We start from the raw sequence: 24,644 nt of genomic DNA on the forward strand, positions 1-24,644 counted from the left end.
CATGTGCACACACGGACGCACACACCTACGCACTCAGATTAATACAGGTACAGAACTATTCATTCATTTATGTGCGACCGCTCCCAAACGCACACTGTACAAACCTGTAAACACACCAGTGACTCTGCCGAGGGAGATGCAGAAATACCCACGCCAACCCACACAGACACACTCTTTTCACACTTCACATGGTAAACCGGTGTACAATATATATTCATAGGGCTGTTCGAGTGATCAGCATAAGGTCTCAGAGCAACAGCCGCGAGGAGGCGAGGCCGGCTGGCTGTCTCCACTGATCTCCCCTTTGTGCCTTGCCGCTGTTTAGAGAGGAGAGAGGTGTTATCCCTACACCCCGTACCCATCACTGTAACTTCTCAAGAGAACTCACTGGAGTAATGCAATATCGATCTGCCCGTGTAGCGTGCATGTATATATACACTGTGGACGGGTATTAAGTGTGCATGCTGTGTGCGGTCTGATATGTCCACACAACCGTGCTTGCTTACATTGTGTACTCGGCGGCCTCGTGCATCGGCACCCGAGTTGTATGCTCTTTGTGTTTGTGCGCTCGGTTGTTTGCGAGAGCGTGGTGTGCGAGAAACAGACAGCTGTGAGAACTGTGCATTAATAAGCAAGGGGTGAGGTGTTAGTTTTTGTGCTATTTCCGACATCGCACACCGTCTGAGTCCTTCTCTGCAGTGGCAAGGCGAGATGGCACAGAAACAAGCATGGGCACAGCGTACCCCCTTCCCGCCTTCCCCTCCTAGACTGTCTGTTTGTCTCTCTTTCACTCTCTTTTGTTCTTTCTATTTCCAGTCAATCAATCAATCAGTCATTTATTCTGTCTGTCTGTCTATCTGTCTGTCTGTCTGTCTGTCTGTCTGTCTGTCTGTCTGTCTGTCTGTCTGTCTGTCTGTCCATCTGTATCTATCATTATGTTGTCTGTTGTCTGTCCATGACTATCGTGCTGTCGGTTACCAATTACTGATAACTTTCTCACTTAGTCACGTATACACGGGTAGAGTCTTCTGGACTTAATGAAAAACCCTTATCTCCAAAGCCTCCGCCAAGCCCACATGTGGGGGCCGATCACATAATGATTGACATTAGCATCTCGGTAGCAGTAAAAACAACACAACCCAATGACCCAGTGGTCAGTGAGAGATAGTAAGTGCTCGCGAACAAAAGTAGGGTTAGGTAGGGTCGGCGGAGCGCAGACATATGTGTTCGAACTGGCAGATAATGATTATTCTGGGGGTTAACTAGAGGTCCAGCCACCGGAAAAAAGGCAACTGTGCTCTATTCAAACGAGCCCTGGGTCGTACTGCTGCAGAAATACACAGACACCACGCTTTAGTTAGCTAAGACGATGCAACTGAGTTTTCTGATTTTTTTTTTTTTTTTGCTATATGCATGGCCATGGTATAGAGCAAGCTGCCCTGCACAGGGTTTCTCTTTTGTTTCTCTTGTGGCTTACAGACAGCATGTGCATCCTTGTTGGTTGTTTTATGTGATGGAATAAACAGTATTCTCGGTTCTCTCCATCACGGCAGTTGGCGTTTATTTCTTTAAATTATGTGATGAATCAGATTAACCTCAAATGCTTGGCTGCATTAATTTCAAGCTGCAATTTTGGCTTCCTCTTTTTTTTTAGATCTGATTTTGTAACAGTTTTTGTGTTCTAGAATGTTTGCATGTTTTGTTCTTTTTTATTTCAAAGATGCAAAAAATCCTAAATTCTCTCGTCGAAGTGCAGCAAAGATGTATTTGGTGGAAGTGTCTCTTTAATTCTTCATTAGATTGTGCAAATTCCATGACGTCAACAACCCTCAAATGAGTCCCAGATAGGTTGAAATAAGTGAGTCGAAAGCAGAGAAAATGCTGAGATGTCACATGTTCATACACGACCCTACACACACACATCACATGTTCACCCACAACCCTACACACACACATCACCTGTTCACACACGACCCTACAGCTGAAAGTAAAGGGTCTATTAAGCTAATAAACTGCTCTTTTTGCATCACTTCTATGTTCCTTTAAATTTGTGGATTTCAGCTTGAAGCTAATATGACCAAGTGGAGCCATCATTCAGGGAGGATACCTGAGCCTCCTCCGCCTGTTATATTTTGTCTTCTGCTCTAGGCGTAGGATCAGCATGGAGACAGGAGGACAAGCAGGAAGGCGGGATATCGGCATTTAGGGAAGGTGAGGAGAAAACCGTAGGAGATTAAGACAATCAAGAAAGAAAGCCAAACAACCGAACCCAACAAACCGCGAGTGCAGGGAAGGCAGTTGGGAAACTAAGGATAAAAAGAGGAAGAGAAGAAAAGAGATGAAGATAAGCAAAGACAATGTAAGCGAGCCGGAGCTGGAGATGGTGACGAAGCTTCTCCGGGGTACAGGGCTGAGCTAGATGTGCACTGACAGCAGAGCCGTGCAGGGCTCCAGGAGAGATGACGAGATAGGTGGATGTGTACAGCTGGAAACGTGGCTACCAGCTCCCGGCCCCAGCACCAATAACTCCCCCGCCACAGCAGCAGCACAGAAATCCCAGGAACCCCTCCCGAAATACACACACACACACACACACACACACACACACACACACACACACACACACACACACACACACACACACACACACACACACACACACACACACACACACACACACACACACATCAGACCTGCGCACAAACCAGCACAAATATCTTGTGTATGTGAGCACACACCAGCATCTAAACACACAGAAAGTGTAAACATAGCCGCCTGCAAGCAATTCCAACACACACACACACACACGCACACGCACACACACACGCACTTGCAGACTGACAGCCGCCCAGAACCAGCAGCTGTCCCAGTGCAATAACATGAGCAAACTCACGAATCCAACCACCCCCACACACGCACATGATTGTATTATATTGCACACACAAAACCCATATCTCCTTTGTGGAGGCCCACTCGTTGAGTGGGAGCTGCTTTTTTGTTTATCTGTTGTTGTTGTTGTTGTTGTTTTGGTTTTTGGGTTTTTTTTTATTGTCTCCCAACAGTGGCCGAGTCTGCCAGGTGGTCCATATCCCCCCTCACGCTGGAAGATGCTGATGCTGGTGGGATGGGAGCGCTCGACCAAAATACTTTCTGGCTTAAAAACTCTTCTGATAACAGTTTGACTTTCTCTCTTTCTCCTTCTCCCCCCCACCCCTGTCTTTAATCAGCATGTAAACAAGCACAAGGTCATTTTCTTTCTTAAACGGAAGGGGTGAGATAAGGGGAGCGTGGCGTAGTTAATCCTTTGGACACGCTGATGGAGGAGTTTGTCCTGGTGATGCTCTGGTGTTAATTATGCACGACTCTCCTATCTCTCTCTCTGTCTCTATCATGATGACTCATCACTTCACCCTCCCCCCTCTCTCTCCCTCTCTCCCTCTCTCTCAGTCTGGCCCCAAGACTTCAGGAGGCAGAACCTTAGTCACAAATCTTGTCAAGGGAATAGGTTAGGGAGGTAAGTCATGTTTCACCACACTGCTGGCTTTCAGAGTGGGGCCCAGGGAAAGTCAGGGGTCCATGACGACTGGAAAATGGGTGACTGATCTATTTATATAGCTAAACACACACACACACACACACACACACACACAAGCACGTGCGCGCGCACACACACACACACACACACACACACACACGTATCTATATTTGTGTGGATGCATGCTTGTACAAAAGCACATGTGTGTGTGTGTGTGTGTGTGTGTGTGTGTGTGTGTGTGTGTGTGTGTGTGTGTGTGTGTGTGTGTGTGTGTGTGTGTGTGTGTGTAATGATATTGGGACTTGTATGTGTACATGCATACGTGTACCACATTTAACTACACTTGGGGGGAACTTTAGTCCCCCAAGTGTAGTTAAACATGGTGCCACCTCACTTGTGGGGCCCTTTTATCGGACCCCACAAGTAAAAGGGTCTATTTTAGGGTTAGGACTTGGTTTTAGGGTTAAGGTTAGAATGAGGGTTAGGGTAAGGGCTAGGGTAAGGGCTAGGGTTAGGTTAAGGTTAGGGTAAGGGCTAGGGTTAGGTTGAGGTTAGGGTAAGGGCTAGGGTTAGGTTAAGGTTAGGGTAAGGGCTAGGGTTAGGTTGAGGTTAGGGTAAGGGCTAGGGTTAGGTTAAGGTTAGGGTAAGGACTAGGGTTAGGTTAAGGTTAGGGTAAGGGCTAGGGTTAGGTTAAGGTTAGGGTAAGTGCTAGGGTTAGGTTGAGGTTAGGTTAAGGTTAGGGTAAGGGCTAGGGGTAGGTTAAGGTTAGGGTAAGGGCTAGGGTTAGGTTAAGGTTAGGGTAAGGGCTAGGGTTAGGTTAAGGTTAGGTTAAGGTTGGGGTAAGGACTAGGGTTAGGCTAGGGTTAGGTTAAGGTTAGGTTAAGGGCTAGGGTTAGGTTAAGGTCTAGGGTTAGGGTTGGGTTAGGGTTGGGGTTTGGGGTGTCGGTAATTGACTTTATTTGCACTGGCCTACGGTGTCTGAACTAGTCCCCCCAATGGATAAAGATGGTTGTTGGCGGATGCATGGACATGAGCAAACAGGGGCCGGCGTAATTAAACGTCATCATTGAGGCCTCCCGGTGCGGTCGTCCGGAGCTTGTGGATCCACTGTTTTTCCGCTCTCTTCCTCTGCCCCACGGTCCAGTGATCGTTGTTTTCAAGGCCAGAGATGATGAGGTGGGAGGAGGGGTGCGTTTGGAAGTGTGTGATTAGGGGGGTACGAAGTTTGCCTACCATGATGTTGTGTATGTGTTGTGAGAGTCGTGTATGTATCGAGTGTCGGGTTTCCCCAATGTAGTGTTTGTCGCAGAGGGTGCATGTGATGATGTAAACGACGTTTGTGGTGTTGACGGAGAATGAGCCCAAGGTGGGCATAGCTGTGTTGGTGTGTGGGTTGTGGATGTATTTTCTGTTTCTGTAGTGGTGTGCATATTGTAATTGGGGTGTGGGTCTGTGATCGGAGAATTGTGATTTGACCAGTATGTTGTGGAGGCTCTTGTTTTTTCTGTAAGCGGATATGATTTTATTGTTGTGGAAAGCCGGGTGCTGGGACTGTAGACTGGAGAAACTGTTCTTTATGGCATGGTGGAGACCGGTTATTTTGTGTGAAAAGGTGGAGATGAGAGGTATGAAGTGCCGCGGCGGGGTAGGGTTGAGGTGTGAACTAATTGTGGCGGTGTGTTGTGGGCCCGAGCTGCCTCTCGCTACAGGGGGGTTGGGATGCAGGCCTTCATTGGGGAAGGGGGAAGAGTTAGGTTCAGGATAAGGACCGGGGGTAGGGTCATGGTTAAGTTTAGGGTTAGGATTAGGGTTGGGGTTATGGTTAGGGTTGGTGTTAGGGTTAGGGTTATGGTTAGGGTTGGGGTTATGGTTAGGGTTATGGTTAGGATAAGGATGGGGTTGGGGGTGGTTAAGATCAGGATAAGGGTGGGAGGGGGTGTCAGGGCTGGGGTTTAGAGGATCCCGGCCTTGGTTCAGGTAGGGGGAAGAGGGTGGAGGCAGCTCGGATCTGGGAACCTGGGTTGGCGGGGGCTGGGGCCGATGGGGGGGTGATGAGCGAATGGGAACGGGAGGAGCCAAGGTGTTGCTTTTAATGGTGCGGAGGAAGCGTTTGGAGTAGCCTCGTTTACGGAGGCTTTTGAACAGAATGTGGGTGGCTGAGTGGAAATCTGAGATGTCTGAGCAAATGCGATGGAAACGGATGAGTTGTGATTTGACTATGCCTTTGAACGTGTGTCTTGGATGGTAACTATATTTGTGTAATAGTGAGTGTGTGTCCGTTGGTTTGAAATAAACTTTGGTCTGGAGTGTTTTCTGTGTGGAGTCGAGTGGCCTGAAATAGACTGTGGTGTCCAGGAAGTTGATTTGTTCCGATTCTATGGTGTGTTTGATTTTGATGGAGGGGTGATGATTATTGAGAATGTGGATAAAGTCTGAGAATTGTGCCAGGTCGTGTGGCCAGATTCCGAAAATGTCGTCTAAAAACCGAAGGTAGAGGGTGGGTTTTAGGGGGCATTTGTCCAAGGCCTCTCGCTCCCATTCACTCATGTAGAGGTTGGCATAGGATGGTGCGAATCTCTGGCCCATGGCCGTCCCGGTCACCTGGAGATAATATTGATTATTGAATAGGAAGTCGTTGTTTTTCAGGCACAACTCTAGGAGTTGAAGGATTTCCGCATCCGGTCGTGTGTCGTCCGGGTTGCGAGAAAAAACGGATGAGATGACTTGTAAACCCAGTTGTGTGTTAATATTGGTATACAGGCTATCAACGTCAATTGTGAATAAATACGCGTTGGCGGGGACGGCCATGGAGCGGATGATTTCCAGGAAGTGGTATGTGTCTTTAATGTAGCTGGGGTGTCGGGTGGAGAGAGGGCCCAAGAAGTGGTCGATGTATTGGCTAATGTGGTAGGTGGCGCTATTGCAGTCCGAGACTATAGGGCGGCCGGGAGGAACCTCAAAGGGAACGGTCCAAGTTTGTGGCTCTTTGTGGATTTAGGGTTAGGGTTAGGGTTAGGGTTAGGGTAAGGGCTAGGGTTAGGGTTGGGTTAGGGTTGGGGTTTGGGGTGTCGGTAATTGACTTTATTTGCACTGGCCTACGGTGTCTGAACTAGTCCCCCCAATGGATAAAGATGGTTGTTGGCGGATGCATGGACATGAGCAAACAGGGGCCGGCGTAATTAAACGTCATCATTGAGGCCTCCCGGTGCGGTCGTCCGGAGCTTGTGGATCCACTGTTTTTCCGCTCTCTTCCTCTGCCCCACGGTCCAGTGATCGTTGTTTTCAAGGCCAGAGATGATGAGGTGGGAGGAGGGGTGCGTTTGGAAGTGTGTGATTAGGGGGGTACGAAGTTTGCCTAACATGATGTTGTGTATGTGTTGTGAGAGTCGTGTATGTATCGAGTGTCGGGTTTCCCCAATGTAGTGTTTGTCGCAGAGGGTGCATGTGATGATGTAAACGACGTTTGTGGTGTTGACGGAGAATGAGCCCAAGGTGGGCATAGCTGTGTTGGTGTGTGGGTTGTGGATGTATTTTCTGTTTCTGTAGTGGTGTGCATATTGTAATTGGGGTGTGGGTCTGTGATCGGAGAATTGTGATTTGACCAGTATGTTGTGGAGGCTCTTGTTTTTTCTGTAAGCGGATATGATTTTATTGTTGTGGAAAGCCGGGTGCTGGGACTGTAGACTGGAGAAACTGTTCTTTATGGCATGGTGGAGACCGGTTATTTTGTGTGAAAAGGTGGAGATGAGAGGTATGAAGTGCCGCGGCGGGGTAGGGTTGAGGTGTGAACTAATTGTGGCGGTGTGTTGTGGGCCCGAGCTGCCTCTCGCTACAGGGGGGTTGGGATGCAGGCCTTCATTGGGGAAGGGGGAAGAGTTAGGTTCAGGATAAGGACCGGGGGTAGGGTCATGGTTAAGTTTAGGGTTAGGATTAGGGTTGGGGTTGGGTTAGGGTTGGGGTTTGGGTTAGGGTTATGGTTAGGGTTGGGGTTATGGTTAGGGTTATGGTTAGGATAAGGATGGGGTTGGGGGTGGTTAAGATCAGGATAAGGGTGGGAGGGGGTGTCAGGGCTGGGGTTTAGAGGATCCCGGCCTTGGTTCAGGTAGGGGGAAGAGGGTGGAGGCAGCTCGGATCTGGGAACCTGGGTTGGCGGGGGCTGGGGCCGATGGGGGGGTGATGAGCGAATGGGAACGGGAGGAGCCAAGGTGTTGCTTTTAATGGTGCGGAGGAAGCGTTTGGAGTAGCCTCGTTTACGGAGGCTTTTGAACAGAATGTGGGTGGCTGAGTGGAAATCTGAGATGTCTGAGCAAATGCGATGGAAACGGATGAGTTGTGATTTGACTATGCCTTTGAACGTGTGTCTTGGATGGTAACTATATTTGTGTAATAGTGAGTGTGTGTCCGTTGGTTTGAAATAAACTTTGGTCTGGAGTGTTTTCTGTGTGGAGTCGAGTGGCCTGAAATAGACTGTGGTGTCCAGGAAGTTGATTTGTTCCGATTCTATGGTGTGTTTGATTTTGATGGAGGGGTGATGATTATTGAGAATGTGGATAAAGTCTGAGAATTGTGCCAGGTCGTGTGGCCAGATTCCGAAAATGTCGTCTAAAAACCGAAGGTAGAGGGTGGGTTTTAGGGGGCATTTGTCCAAGGCCTCTCGCTCCCATTCACTCATGTAGAGGTTGGCATAGGATGGTGCGAATCTCTGGCCCATGGCCGTCCCGGTCACCTGGAGATAATATTGATTATTGAATAGGAAGTCGTTGTTTTTCAGGCACAACTCTAGGAGTTGAAGGATTTCCGCATCCGGTCGTGTGTCGTCCGGGTTGCGAGAAAAAACGGATGAGATGACTTGTAAACCCAGTTGTGTGTTAATATTGGTATACAGGCTATCAACGTCAATTGTGAATAAATACGCGTTGGCGGGGACGGCCATGGAGCGGATGATTTCCAGGAAGTGGTATGTGTCTTTAATGTAGCTGGGGTGTCGGGTGGAGAGAGGGCCCAAGAAGTGGTCGATGTATTGGCTAATGTGGTAGGTGGCGCTATTGCAGTCCGAGACTATAGGGCGGCCGGGAGGAACCTCAAAGGGAACGGTCCAAGTTTGTGGCTCTTTGTGGATTTAGGGTTAGGGTTAGGGTTAGGGTTAGGGTAAGGGCTAGGGTTAGGTTAAGGTTAGGGTAAGGGCTATGGTTAGGTTAAGGTTAGGTTAAGGTTAGGGTAAGGGCTAGGGTTAGGTTAAGGTTAGGGTAAGGGCTATGGTTAGGTTAAGGTTAGGTTAAGGTTAGGGTAAGGGCTAGGGTTAGGTTAATGTTAAGGTTGGGGTAAGGGCTAGGGTTAGGTTATGGTTAGGGTTAGGCATGCAGTTTGCATGGTTAAGGTTAGGGTTAAGGTTTAGGGAAGGGCTGTCAATGAATGAGAGTCAATGAGCGGGCCCCACAAGTATAGTTTTACAAGTATAAGTGTGTGTGTGTGTGTGTGTGTGTGTGTGTGTGTGTGTGTGTGTGTGTGTGTGTGTGTGCACATGCACCCCTATAGTGGACAACTTCTGCGAGTGTTTCGCATGACGGTATTCATGTACGTATGCACGGGTCTCCACAAACCGTGCACCTCTTGCGGCGGGGGGGGGGGGGGGCAGTTGTCAATGACTGATTAGCTGTTGTGTTGGGTAAGTCTAGCCACGCTATCCCACGATGTTTTGCTAAACTCGGCGGTGTCCTGTTTTCTTCCCCCTTCTGTTTTTTCTGTGAGCAAATACGTGCAGATTGCCTTGATGTTTTACTTGATTGCCTGCGTGTGCTGTGAATCGCAAAGGCGGGCTGCCGGCCTGCTCGGCAGGCTGCGGCAGAGAGTCTGGCAGGGCCAGCGTAGGGGGGAAAAGACAGGAAGAGTAAGGCAGGGCAAAGCAGAAGAGGGAAAGGAAAGGGAAGAGGATGTAGAGGAAGTGGAGAGAGAGGGGCTGTAATTTTCAGTGAGTCAGGGAGAGCATATTTTTTTGTTTCAACACGTGGCATCGACATATGTTGCTAAAAAAACACGATGTTGTGCATGAAATCATGTGTTGCCGCTAATTAGATGCACAAATCACGATGACGCATCCTTGTCTGAGAGAGGAGGGACAATGGGAAGGCAGAGGCGGGTAGGCATGGAAAGGCAGGGGGAGACTAACTAGGACACCAGCTGGATTTGGGACCATGCTCTGTCTAAATACGATTTACGCTTCTGCTTGGCGGAGGCCAAGCCTCTGAAACTTTCATTTTACTTGTTTTTCTGAAACTCCCAAGACAGCATGGTGGCGCAGTGGTTAGTGTAGTCGCCTCACAGCAAGAAGGGCCTGGGTTTGAGCCCCGGGGTTGTCCAACTTTGGGGGTCGTCCCGGGTCGTCCTCTGTGTGGAGTTTGTATGTTCTCCCCATGTCTGCATGGGTTTCCTCCAGGTGCTCCGGTTTCCTCCCACAGTCCAAAGACATGTAGGTCAGGTGCATCGGCCATATTAAATTGTCCCTAGCTGTGAATATGTGTGTGTGTGTGTGTGTGTGTGTGTGTGTGTGTGTGTGTGTGTGTGTGTGTGTGTGTGTGTGTGTGTGTGTGTGTGCGTGCGCGCCCTGTGACGGCCTGGCTGCCTGTCCAGGGTGTCTCCCCGCCTGCCGCCCAATGACTGCTGGGATAGGCTCCAGCATCCCCGCGACCCTGAGAGCAGGATAAGCGGCTTGGATAATGGAGGGATGGATGGAAGTAACTCTCACACTCTCGAACTAAGAGAAATTGATTACTGAGAATTAAAGTGGCAGGGGTTTGCAGTAGCCTCGTTACATTACTAGTTTAACTGCATTTCTCAGTAGCATCGCTGTTTTCTGTAGCGAAGCTGTTTTATTGATCGAGTGGCTACATTTTCACAAAAAACTCGGAAGCTCAAGCACAGCGGAGCTTCCTGCTGCGGTCTGAAATAAAACTTCTTCTTCTTTCAGCTTTTCCCCCTGTTTTTCAGAGGTCGCCACAGCAGATTTTACAGTTTCCATCAGGACCCTGTGAGGGCACAGCACCAACGCTGGCCGTTGTTAATGTGGGCCTCGACCGATCCAGTATGGTCTTGTCAGTCCACATACCGATTTGGCAAAATTTTACGTCGGATGCCCTTCCTGACACAACCAGCAACCCTATGGACGGGGGCACAGATAGAGTGCTGGATGCCATCCCAGTATTCATGGACTTGCACTGAGGATCAGTAAGTGATGCAACCGCCATACACGGCCCTACATGTGTAGCTAACAGGTCTATTCCGTTGCCTATCAACACTTGGCTCGCCGGTTCGAGTCCCTGTGTTACCTCCGGCTTGGTCGGGCGTCCCTACAGACACAATTGGCCGTGTCTGCGGGTGGGAAGTCGGATGTGGGTATTTGTCCTAGTCGCTGCACTAGCACCTCCTCTGGTCGGTCGGGACACCCCTCCCCCCGGATCGGCAGAGGGGGTGGAGCAGCGACCGGGACTGCTCAAAAAGAGCGGGGTCATTGCCCAGATACAATTGGGGGAGAAAAAAGGGGAAAACTAAAAAAAAAATTGTAGCTAACAGAAGCACTTCCGGATGACGCTGACGTCACGTAGCGATCCTTGGGCTAGTGCCCGCGACCTGTCTGCTGCAGGGGAATACACACACACACTGGACACCTGCTTTTTTTATGTGGAGCACTTTTTTGTGTGTGTGCGTTTGCTTGTTTTTTTTGCCAAATTGGTTTTGGAGAGAGTACAGCTTATTGTTTAATAGACAGTTGAACTGAGGGTTTTTTGCCTGCCTATCTGTCTGACTGACAGTTTTATTGATCACTGAGATAGCACTGACTTGGAATGAAGTTGGTTCAATGTGTAAAAAAAAAGAAAAAAGCTTCGATATAAAAAAAAATAGCTTCGATGTAGTAAACTACTCTTGCCATGCTGCTGTAGCTTAGCTTGCTACATTTCTCTGGGGGTTAGCGTCAGTGTCGTGAAGCTTCGTTTAACGTAAAGTAACTGGTGAGTTTCGCTCGCGACACTTTTCGGGTCGCATGCCCGACGCTGGCGGTGGGATCCCGGTCATGTCTCGTCGGCTCGCTTCGAGTTCTGTCCAAGCCGTAAAATTTCAACTTGATGTCTGAAAGGTAGATGTAAAAGAGGGTGTTTTGACTGAAGGCTGTTGGGAGACCCACGCTGAAGTCAAAAACTCAACACAGTCGATACCAATTTGAAGCTGCTTCACAACAACGGCCAAAAATGTGCTTTTATGACTCCTGTCAAACTCTACGGCCATAACAGCACCACGCGCTGCATATGCTAGCTTGTAGGTGCAGCGAGCAGGGACCCCACTCAGCTTGCAGATGCATTATAATAAGTCAATTAAATATTTCTGATGGAATCTGGGACTATATAGTATCAGTCTGTCTGTCTGTCTATATGTCTGTCCAATATACCGATGCCGTAAAATGAACTAACCTGTGGTAAATCCCAGGGTAACACAAGCACACTTTGTGTTTGTTTGCTTGCTTCTGTAATGTAGGTAAGGGGGAGACAAAGGGAGGGACAATCTGGGGAAAGTAAAGCCATTCGTGACTATTAGGATTTGATTTCCAATTGTTCATACTTAGTTAGATATGGAAAGATACTTGGTTAGATACGGTTGGTTAGATATGGTTGATTAGATACTTGGTTAGATACGGTTGGTTAGATACGGTTGGTTAGATACTTGGTTAGATATGGTTGGTTAGATACTTGGTTAGATATGGTTGGTTAGATACTTGGTTAGATACGGAAACTAACAACTCAGTGAACAAGGAGACTAGCTCATTGAGGAGGAATGTGAGAAAACAATGTGCTCCCTTTTCCAAAATAACTGCCACTGTGAGGTGTCCTTGAGCAAGGCACTTAACCCTCAAGTTTGGGGCGGGGGGGGTTCTGGCAACTGGTCAACAATAAAACACACTGCTAAGAAGATATTAACTGGATAAGCAGGGGTTACACAAGCTTAGTTAAGGCAGACAAACACCGCTGTGTATCTTAAGCCAATTAACCGCCAGCGTTGCTCTTCCATTCAGTTGACAGACGACTCTTTTAACAGCTACATTTCTCTTAAGGAAGGCCGATGAGCAAAGCTGTAAAGAAAAGTGTTTACCCCTGATCTCCTCAAATTGCAGGCTAAATGGCTTAACCGGTCTCTATTTGGCCCCAATTAGGCGATCCCACACTATTTTTGATCATATGTGTGAAATCCTGCGACAAATACTTTTCCGCTTTTCCTTTTTTTCTCCCTCAGCTGATCTCTTAGAACAAGACAGAGTGACACAGATAGAAACTTTTTATAATTAATTGGATAAGGGATTCTCAGTTGCTGGCAGGCAGCCCGGCAAAGACACAGGGGCGCAGCTAAATACTAAACCACCGCCTTTTGGTGGTGTGACAGCATCTCGTGTCTCATTTCCATCCTTTTTCTTCTCTTTACACCTTGTGCCGAAGGGGGTTTGGCTCTTACCCAGGAAGATTTCACAATGAGTATAATGGCTGGACCAGGCAACAGATAGCATGGTGGGCAAAGGTCACGAGACTTGGTCCCATTGCTATATTACTACAGCCATAGAGGACATGATCATGGGAGGATAGAAGTACTGGGGGGGGGGGGGGCAGAATGTGAGCTAAGGAGAGAGAGCTAATTGATTATCAAATTATTTTGTTGTAGTTGGAGAACAGATTGTGTTGAGAGGGGATTTAAGTGACATGAGGTGCACTCACTGTCAGCTTTCCTCTACTTCCCCAGCGAAGCAGCAATGTTAACAATGCTGTCCCCACATTCACCAGTTCTGCCTCATTACAGCCAGAGAAGCGGATAAATTAGTGCAGGAAGGCATGTGGAGTCCAGCTCCACCTGTCATTGAGGGAGAGCTAGAGTGTGTATGTGTGTGGGGGGGAGGGGAGGGGGGTTGCTGGGGTGAATCCTCTTGCATGCAAGAATGAAACATACCCAGTAACAGTAACTCTGACTGCAAATCGATGCGCTCATTCCCAAAATCTTCACCCGACATTCATCATTCCCCATTTTCCTCAATCGAGTGACTCGCCGTCTGCAGAGGGTTTCATCATCCGGGATATTAACGTCCACCCTTTGATAAGTTCTTGAATCTTTTTTCACTCATTTTGTTTCGGTTGGTTGGGGTTGAATGTCTCACTGAGGTTAACGCAAATTAGACCCAGAGAGTTGAAACTGTGAACTGTGATCCTCCAGTTCAGAACCAGAATCATGTTTACTGGCCATGTAGGCCCCCCCCTTTTTTTGACTCCACCGTTGTACTTGGCCAATTACCCCACTCTTTCCAAGCCGTCCCGGTCGCTGCTCCACCCCCTATGCCGATCCGGGGGAGGGCTGCAGACTACCACATGACTCCTCCGATACATGTGGAGTCGCCAGCCACTTCTTTTCACCTGACAGTGAGGAGTTTCACTAGGGGGATGTAGCATGTGGGAGGATCACGCTATTCCCCCCAGTTCCCCCTCGAACAGGTGCCCCAACCGACCAGAGGAGGCGCTAGTGCAGCGACCAGGACACATACCCACATCCGGCTTCCCACCCACAGACACGGCCAATTGTGTCTGTAAAGATGACCGACCAAGCTGGAGGTAACATGGGGATTCGAACCGGCGATCCCCGTATCGGTAGGTAACGGAATAGACCGCTGCGCTACCCGGAGGCCCCACTGGCCATGTAGGTTTGCACATAAATGAAAATTTGACTCCAATTTTGTGGTTCTCTCTCAGTGTACTTAACATAGAATAACACTACAACACAACAATCTTCAGATGTATACACAAGGATTGACTTATACAGGTGGAGTAGGAGGTGATGAAGTGCAGTGGTGCAGAGACTATATCACAGATGCTGAAACAGATGTTAGCAGGTTACTTACATACATGCCTCAGGTAGATGGACATGACAGAGCGTACCAGTATACGTACAATGTACAGTACAGTATATACAAAATGGCTGGATTTATTTGACAGTGTTAAGTGTTCATTTGAATGACAGGCCGCGGAAAGAAACCCTTTTTATATCTGGTTATTTTGGGGTACGGTGCTCCATAAAAGGTATTGTCTTTCTCACCATGGAACTGCCTTGCCAACCCTAAATGCTGCATTTTGTAGGGATCTTGGTTGTTTGTTTGGTGTTTGTTTGGTATTTGTTTTGTTTGGTTTTGTTAAGTTGTGGATATCTCATCATGGGATCAGCTTCTTGCGGTTGTCTGACTTTGGATGATCATTCAGCCGCTCACCTTATTTTACCTCTTCCGTCATTCCAGCTGGATCCGTGGACTCAAGTGTCTCGCTCCGCCGTACAAGTCTGACATCGAGAGGACAACCGGGCTTAGTTTTCTCCATCCTATGTACACATCTCCCCTGCTCCATGGCCTTTACAGAGCACTATCTCCCCCTCTTATCTGCCCGGTGCCTCCAGCTTGCCATTTTAACGCCGGTTTAAGGACAGTCTCACGACGAGCCGTGTTTGCATCCTCTCCAGAGCTGTTGGTGGGGAGGGGGAAAAAAAAAGAAGAAGAAGAAGAAGAAGAAGAAAGAAAGAAACACACACCAAGATGTTGGCCTGCCTTGCTCGCCCGCCCGCCCGCCCGCTAGGATTAACATTTTGCACTCTCCAAGGTTGAAAATCCCATCAGATGGAACCAAATTAATTTCTGCACAATATTCAGGGCTACCAGCCACGTAATAGGAGACAATGCCGAGTGCATCCCTCGATTGTGATTCCATTCACTCCCTAATCAGCGGGACGGCCGTGCCCGGCGCAGTAGCATACTAAACGCTTTCATACCAGAGGGATAAGAAAAACAATAGCCCTTTTTAATTTCTTCTCTAAAGCGGGCAGCAGAAAGAAAATGATATAGACGTAATTGATGGTGAGGCGAGGAGGAGGGAGGAGGGGGGGGTGGGCCTTAACAGAGGTCTCACGTCTGATGCCCGGGCACTTTTTTTTTTTTTTACCTTCATAATAGCAACTGCTCGTGGCCACTGGAGGTTGACAAATCTAGCGCAGAGGACAAATTGACCAGCAACAGAGCACAATTTGTCCTTAAAAGAAGGGGTAAGGGCCCTGTGTGGCCCGAGTAATTAGTTTAAGCTGCAGTGTGCCTGTCCAGGAGTAAAGCCGCTGCACAGAGGCTCGCCGTGTCCTCTGATAAAGCATGGTGACGCTGCACCTTGCACACACAACCCCCACCTGGAATACTCTGGCAAGGCCTATGCCACTGGATATATCAATTATATCGTTTCACTGATAAAAAGGAGAGAGCACAGGGACTAGACGTCTCTGTGTGTGTGTGTGTGTTAGTGCATGCACGTGCATGTGTGTGTGTGTGTGGGTGTGGGTGTGTGCATGTGCTTGTGTGTAATGTATGGCAAAATGTGATTGTTTGTGAAAGTAATTTGTTATGTGGCTGAGACTGATCAAATCTATGCCCACACACACACACACACACACACACACACACACACACACACACACTCCCTATAGCATCCTGTGGGCTCTGCTTCCAATCAAGGAAAAGTCACATTTAAGTCTGTCTAAGTCTAGTTTAATTCTTCTTCTTCTTCTCTCGGCTTATTCCCTGTTTCTCAGGGGTCGCCACAGCGGGTACCCTGTGAGGGCACAGCACCAATGGCGGCTGTTGTTAACCCGGGCCTCGACTGATCCGGTATGGAGCCTCAACCGATCCGGTATGAAGCCTCGGCTGATCCGGTATGGATCCTTTACCGATCCGGTATGGAACCTTGACCGAGCCGGTATGGAGCCTTGACAGATCCGGTATGGAGCCTCGGCCGATCCGGTATGGAGCTTCGACCAATCCGGTATGGAGCCTCGACCGATCCGATATGGAGCCTCGGCCGATCCGGTATGGAGCCTCGACTGATCCGGTATGGAGCCTCGACCGATCCGGTATGGTCTTGTCAATCCGCATATTGAGTTGGCAACATTTTTAGGCCGGACGCCCTTCCTGACACAACCACTAACCCTATGGATGGGGGCGCAGGTACAGCGCTGGATGCCGTCCCAGTATCCATGGACTTGCGCCCACGTCTGTCGCCACCTAGACAGCCGAGTTAGAAAGTAGGGTACATGATCCAGACTGCTCGGTAAAACCGTTGTCTTCTGTCTTTGCCTACAAGCGTGCTGTTTCTAAAAGCAGTATTTGAATTATGAAATATGAATAAAAAGATGATAGCCAGGAGATATCTCCCGTTGGTTTGTTTTTCCCAGCGCACACCGAGATAGAGACAAAGATATATGGCAGGTCTGCAGTGGCAGCATCTGTGGTGCGATATGGAGAGAAGGTGTCACCCCCCTTCCCTCCCTCCCTCCCTCCCCCGGATGCACTGGTCCATGGCGGCGTGCTTAGCGACACCCAATACTGATATTGCATCGCCCTCAGACCCATTTTTGTGTGACATATGCTGAAGTCAATTTTCTGCGCCTCTCACTCGCCGACAACAACAACAACTAAAAAGAGAAGATAACACATTTCAAGCGAGAGAGAGAGAGAGAGAGAGAGAGAGAGAGAGAGAGAGAGAGAGAGAGAGAGAGAGAGAGAGAGAGAGAGAGAGAGAGAGAGAGAGAGAGAGAGAGAGAGAGAGAGAGAGAGAGAGAGAGATGAGAAACAGAGCTGCAACCCCGGCAGAATCCTTCAAGCTTACCCAAATTATCAAATTTGAGGAGTAACACCCCCGAGATGAAAGGTGGGGAACTATTTCTCTAACCTCGCTTTTCTTTCTTTTCCTCTTTTTTTCCCTCCTCTCTTCTCCTCTCCTCTCCTCTCGGCTGTTGCGCTTGGCTGCCCCGTTATCAGTAAAAGGGGTCAGGTGCAGCTGAAACTGCCGGTCAGAAACCCAAGAAATTTGGATGTCTCTACAAAACACCTCGGTGTCAGATGACATGTCAAGTATGGAGAGTGTGGTGCCATACACACACACACGTACACACACACACACACACACACACACACACACACACGTACACACACACACGTACACACACACACACACACACACACACACACACACACACACACACACACACACACACACACAGGGTAAGAGACAAAAAGATGGTTTATGTGAGAGGTAGCCGAAAGGAACCGGGGAAGGAAGTGGGAACGAGACAGAGGTTGGCAGAATGATTAGGCAGCAGAGCGAGCCTGTGCGCGTGCGCGTGCGCGTGCGCGTGGGGGTTTTTGGGGGAGGGAAAGACAAAGGATTGGAGTATCTTCATGTTCTAGAAGGCTTCATCAGGCTTTGGGGCTGGAGCAGCGCCTCATTAGCATGCTCGTGACGTATGTATGCCGAGAGCTGATTGGCCGTAGAGGAGCGCGTGGTGCGGCCCCGAAAGGGGGAGGTTTCATTCGGAGAGTCCAACGGGCTCCAACACGAGCCATGTGTGCGTAGGCGATTCGGAAGGTGAAAAAAACGTTCGGGGGACTTTGATATAAACCGGACTTGCTCCACAAGTATTTGCTAACACCTTTTAGGGTTTGGTTTTGTTGCCGGGAGTCTCACAACTGCCAGACAGGACAGCGCGTGAAGACCCACAAGGTTTTGACTGTCACAGGACATCATTTCCACTTATAGCCGGCATACTTTTCTGTTTCTTTTTGTTTTTTTACTTTTTGTAATTTTTCCCCCTTTTTCTCCCCAACCGAATTTGGCCAATTACCCCGCTCTTTTAAGCCGCCCCGGTCGCTGCTCCACCCCCTCTGCTGATCCGGCAGGGCTGCAGAATACCACGTGCCTCCTCCGATACATGTGGAGTCGCCAGCCGCTTCTTTTCACCTGACAGTGAGGAGTTTCGCCAGGGGGATGTAGCGCGTGGGAGGATCACGCTATTCCCCCCAGTTCCCCCTCCCCCCCCCGAACAGGCGCCCCGACCGACCGACCGGACTAGAGGAGGCGCTAGTGCAGCGACCAGGACACATACCCACACCCGGCCTGCAGACACGGCCAGTTGTGTATGCAGGGACGCCTGACCAAGCCGGAGGTAACGCTGGGGATTCGAACTGGCGATCCCCGTGTTGGTAGGCAACGGAATTGACCGCCACGCCACCCAGACGCCCACGCATTGATCGCTTACCAGATTCTCTCAGCTGCAGCTGAGAGAATGTGTGAGTATGTGCGAGTATATGTGTGAGTATATGTGTGAGTATGTGTGAGTATGTTGTGAGTATGTGTGAGTATGTGTGAGTATGTGTGAGTATGTTGTGAGTATGTGTGAGTATGTTGTGAGTATGTGTGAGTATGTTGTGAGTATGTGTGAGTATGTGTGAGTATGTGTGAGTATGTTGTGAGTATGTGTGAGTATGTGAATATGTGAGTATGAAAGCGCGGGGGGTGAACTGGACCCAGTGAGGACTCAGTCGTGCACGAGCATGACCTGACCTGTCCCAACGCCTTGCCGCCCTGCGTGGGGAAGGGAGAACATGCTGACTCTGCATATGAACACACCGCCCATACACACTCACCAAGAGGGGGGAGGCAGGATCTTGGATTACAGTTCCTGAACAAACTGTAGCAATGGGATCTGATGCATCAGAGCTCATTATGCTCTTTACAAGCAATTAATCAAAAGGGTGTAAACAAAGCCCCCTTTACCCAAAACAGACAGCGCGGGATTCCCTCGCGGCCCTTCAGACGTGGCGCGCGCGTTCTGAGGGGTTTCGTCATCGAAAGACAACAGAATTGTGTCAGTGGCGAATTTCACGTTCACAGTCGGTGTGGAGAGAACGGGACGCTTTCTGTCGTCCTGCTGAGAGCACACACCCACCTCCACCTCTCTCTCTAGCTCTCTCTTTCTCTCCCCCCCCCGTTCTCTGGCTTTCTGTAACCTCCACTTGCTTAGTTCCCTATTCCATCTTCTGTAATCTCGTTCTCGGTCTCTGTCCGCGTCTCTCTGTGTTTTGCTCTCTGTCTCTCTGCACCTGTCTCTACTCCACCCGACCACTCTCTCTCTCTCTCTGACTCAGTCTCCAACCCCCCCCCCCAAGTCTTTGTTTGCGTTCCTCTCTACCTATCTATCTGTTGCTCTCCAACGTTTCCTCCTTTTCTATCTCGGCTTCTTTGTCTGCGTCCCCTTTCTCTCGCCCAGCCGAGCAGCCAGCCGGTCCAGCCCGTCTGCAGCCGCCACCAGAGATGGAAACGTGGCACTTCCCTTACTTCCTGAACAATACGTGCAACTCTCCTCTGCACGCACGCACGCACGCGCGCACGCACACACACATACGCACACACACACACACATATACCAGTAGGGGTCCAAAACAAGCCTTGGCTACGTCGCACGAGCCTCCCTGCTTTGTCTGTTGCGGATCACAGCCAAGGACCGGCCATCATGACAGCCTTCATTCATCCAGCTGGGGTGTGCGGCTCAGTCCCGCCGCCTCCTCAATCATTTGACTTGACATGTTTTATTTTCCAAAGGTCGCATGACTGGTTCATTTCCAAAATGCTATACATCCATTCTGGTGGGGGGGGAGTGGGGGGAGTGGGGAGCATTACACGAAAATTGATCATTCCATCTCTGAAACATTGCAGGACCCAATCTATAAAAATGTTACCATTGTAAAAGTGTCATCATTTGTTCAACCAATGGCTTAAATTACCTACAGTGGAATGCGTTAATGTGAACGGCTGCCCCCCCACGCCCCCCCCCCATATATCATCTTGATATAAGAGAAGGAGACAATATTTTTCGAGAAGCAGCTTTCTCAGAGGAACCAGATACTTCATTTTAAGGTGGCTGCACAGCGGCTTGTCTGACAGACAGCGTGCTGCAGCCAGACTGCACTATCAGACCGGCAACGCGGTGGAGGAGGCACCGGCTGGGATGGCGGCATTATACAGTAGAGCATCTCAAACCATCGGGCCCTGACAACACTAACAATGAGGCTTGTCGAGAGGTGGCATCTCTCTCTTTCTCTCTCTCTCTCTCTCCCACATGTGCACACACACACAGACACACAGACAGACGAAGACACACTCTCACACACTCGCCGCCACTTGCACATTTCCACACGGAGGGAAGGAGGGAGGGAGGGAGGGGACAGGACATCTCTTTTAGCCCTCTGCATGCAGGACATGCCTTGCCGGGGATTGGAGGACTGACCCCATGCTGGGAGCTGTTCGGAGGAAATGTTTACCCAAACCCCATAGAACATGCCATTAACCCCTTTCTAGTCTCAGGACAAATACGAAGGTCCCTCCATAAGGGGCAATAAAAGCAAGAGCACTTACACGGGACCATCATGACAATCACCTCATTATGAAGCGGCGGGAGGCCCCCGTCGAGGCGGGGAGCCCCCCCCCGCCCCCCCGTCTCCCAGCGTCTGTGTCGCGGCGGTGCGCCGATGTGGCTAACGCTCAGCGAATTAGCCGAGGTCTCCGCTGCAGCGCCACCAGCTGATTAGCGCTAATGCTAAGGAGGCGCGCGCGCGAGCGCGCGCGGCGTGCGGAAGTATCACCCCTCTCGCCTCTCACTCTCTAACTACTCCCCCTTTTCTCTCCCTCCTTACGCCCTTTTCCCTCCTCTCCTCTTGTCGCTTTCTCCCTCCTTCCCTCCCTCCCTCTCGCAGTCTCTCTCTCTCTCTCTCTCTCTCTCTCTCTCTCTCTCTCTCTCTCTCTCTCTCTCTCTCTCTCTCTCTCTCTCTCTCTCGTTTTCTCTCACTTCCCCTCCCCAGAGATTAAACTGGATACCCTAAGGCTCTGATTAAGGGCCCCAACCCAGGGAGGGCAACTTGAGACATGGCAGGGTTGCAAAGGGAGGAGGTGGGGGTGGGGGTGGGGGGTTTCAGAGGTGCTTCACCTACTCGGGGGGCTCACAGATATAATTCAATCACACCCTTAACTCCCCCGACACAAGAGCCGAAAAACCTTTCGTACCGAGCCCGGATAGACACAAGCTCAAATCCCTCCCAGATTAAGGGTCTGCTCTTGCACGATGTTAGAATCACTTGGCTGGTCTTGGCATACCCAGATATTTGAGGAAAGCGTCCTTTTTTTTTCGTTTAAAATGTGGCGTGCCACTGGTAAACAACAACAACAAAATAAATAAATAAAAACAAATAAATAAATAAATAAATAAATAACAATACCACGGGGCAAAGGACAAAAATGAGAAAAAAGAAAGAAAAACACCAGATGGTGATATACATGGCAAAATGGGTGTTTAAGCGTATTGTTTGATTATATGTGATAATGAGAGTTGAATTCCTCGAGGCAATTAGCGTCTGCGGCGGCCATATTGTGAGAGGACAGAAGAAGGATGGCACAGACTTGTTCTGAAGAAGCTCATATCAACATTTCTCCACCTGGCTGATTAGTGTAATAAGACACTGCAAGGTGAAACGGGCTGATCACGCTGTCTAAGCGTGTGTGTGTGTGTGTGTGTGTGTGTGTGTGTGTGTGTGTGTGTGTGTGTGTGTGTGTGTGTTTCAATGATCGAGAGTTTGTTTTTCTGTGCGTATGTTTGATACTGGACTTTTATTAGTGCTCTGATCAGATGTTGTGTGTCAGAGAGAACGTGTGCGTGTGTGTGTGTGTGTGTGTGTGTGTGTATGTGTGTGTGTGTGTGTGTGTGTGTGTGTGTGAGAGAGAGACAGAAAGCGTGGATGTGTATGGGAGGCTGAAGAGGGAGAAAGTTGGCAGAGAGACAGAGAGGCTATGTGTGTTTGCGCATCCATGTTTGCTTGTGTCTCAAGTGTGTGTGTGTGTGTGTGTGTGTGCATGTGTGTGTACATGTATGTGTGTGTGTGTATGTGTGTGATATAATAATTCCTATGTTAATGCATGTTCTGGTGCCAGACAAGTAACCCAGGGGCCTTAGCCTATGACAGAAGGCAGATCGGGGCACTTACCCCTGGCAGAGTCTTCTGTTCATGCAGGGCGCTCTGGGCCTTCAGTGCTGACTCTCTGGCACAGTATGTTAGAAAGGCACATCCTAAAATGGCAGGGAGAAAAAAAGACAGATTCACTCCACCCGACAACCACTGCACCACCACACGTATCTACAGGCATGCACACTTTTCCTACAATAACTGAGATAGTGTTTTATTTGCTTTTTTACTGTGGGCGGGGGGGGTCCCCTTTTGCTCCCAATTGCACCCGGCCAATTACTCCACTCTTCCGAGCCACCCCGGTCTCTGCTCCACCCCCTCTGCCGATCCGGGAAGGGCTGCAGACTACCACATGCCTCCTCCGATACATGTGAAGTCGCCAGCTGCTTCTTTTCACCTGACAGTGAGGAGTTTCACCAGGCGGACGTAGCACGTGGGAGGATCACGCAATCCCCCCCGAACAGGCGCCCTAACCGACCAAAGGAGGCGCTAGTGCAGCGACTAGGACACATACCCACATCCGGCTTCCCACCCGCAGACACGGCCAATTGTGTCTGTAGGGACGCCCGACCAAGCCGGAGGTAACACGGGGATTCGAACAGGCGATCCCCGTGTTGGTAGGCAACAGAATAGACCGCTCCGCCACCCGGACGCCTTATTTGCATATGTGTGTGTGTGTGTGTGTGTGTGTGGGGGGGGGGCTGCTGCTGCTGAAGTACTTTATAGCAGGGAACAAAGAGTAGAAAGCAAAACACAGCAAAAGTCTTGGCCAAAGTGAGGGAGGGTTGACAGGAGAAGAAGAGTGGGGCTTCTTCTTCTACTGATGCTGTCACTGTAAGTTCCTCTGGATGGCGAGGCAAAGTAAATACCCGCGAAGTAAAAAGCATTAAATATGAAAGCCAAGTAAAAAAGTCATAAAGCAGCATAAGGAACTACATTCCAGTTGGCAGCGTTGGAAGTTTCACGGCTTTTGGCAGCGGACATGTGTCATCCCATCCACAATTCATGGATGTACTTTTCCCAATGAACCCTGGGAGTTTTCCCCTGCAAAACCTCTCTCATTCTAATTGTAGGCACGGCCGGGATAAAAAGCCAACTGCACTTTTACTGGCTATTGCCAAAAAAAAATGCCTTGCATTAAAATGGCAGTGAAATACTTCGAGGGCCTGGGGCCAGATGTGGGGCCAGATATTTCTGCAATAACTATAATGGCGTGGTGGGTTCGGAGCCCAAAACAGAGACTGATATTGTATTCTGGATGTAGAGAGGAGGCTGCCTTGTGTATAAAAGCCCCCCCTAGCTGAGTGCTTGGTTTTCTTTTTGTTGGGGGGGGGGTGGATTTTCTTCCCCAATTGTATCCGGCCAACTACCCCTATCGAGCCATCCCGGTAGCTGCTCCACCCCCTCTGCCGATCCGGGGAGGGCTGCAGACTACCACATGCCTCCTCCCATACATGTGGTCGTCGCCAGCCGCTTCTTTTCACCTGACAGTGAGGAGTTTCACCAGGCGGATGTAGCACATAGAAGGATCACGCTACCCCCCATCCACCCCCCCCCCGAACAGGCGGCCCGACCGACCAGAGGAGGTGCTAGCGAGGCGACCAGGACACATACCCACATCCGGCTCCCCACCCGCAGACACGGCCAATTGTGTCTGTGGGGACGCCCGACCAAGACGGAGGCAACACGGGGATTCGATCCGGCGATCTCCGCGTTGGTAGGCAACGGAATAGACCGCTACGCTACCCAGACTTCCGGGTGCTTGTTTATAAAGCGTGCACTTAGTATGATTCCGCAATCTGCATATCGCTGCTTAGTAAATGACCACTTTCATCACTAACAAACTCAAGAAAAATTCATCTGGACTTTATTCATTTATTTATTTAAATATAAAACAGCCAATTAGCCAGTTTGGAAATAATTAAAAAAGCTGTGGCCATGCAACCCCACGGTGTGACCTCCCCTATCTCAGGAGGCTTTTCTCAAACCTGGAAAATCCTGGCTAAATAGTATGAATATGCATCAACGGGCCTGGCAGCGAGAGAAATGTGACAGCTTTCATTAGAGGGTGAACTGTTGTTCTGTTACGCGCTTGGCAGAGTCGACAGTGGGTGACCCTGTTCGGAAGAGTTTCTGCACTGTGCAGCATGATTTCCCATTACTACATGTCACACCTGCTGCCAAGGCTCCCCATGGGAGGAGAGACACACACACACA

General features: G+C 49.6%; 1 protein-coding gene across 1 annotated transcript in view; it reads right to left on the minus strand.

Annotated features, from left to right (window-relative positions):
- The window catches only part of celf6 (CUGBP Elav-like family member 6), a 232,116-nt gene that overhangs the window by 194,676 nt on the left and 12,796 nt on the right, over positions 1-24,644 (minus strand). The window contains exon 2 of the mRNA XM_056279375.1: positions 22,449-22,531. Coding sequence (XP_056135350.1) covers positions 22,449-22,531 — 83 coding nt within the window. The remainder of the gene's footprint in view (positions 1-22,448; positions 22,532-24,644) is intronic.

This window comes from Lampris incognitus, chromosome 4, assembly GCF_029633865.1.
Source record: "Lampris incognitus isolate fLamInc1 chromosome 4, fLamInc1.hap2, whole genome shotgun sequence".
Lineage (NCBI taxonomy): Eukaryota > Metazoa > Chordata > Actinopteri > Lampriformes > Lampridae > Lampris > Lampris incognitus.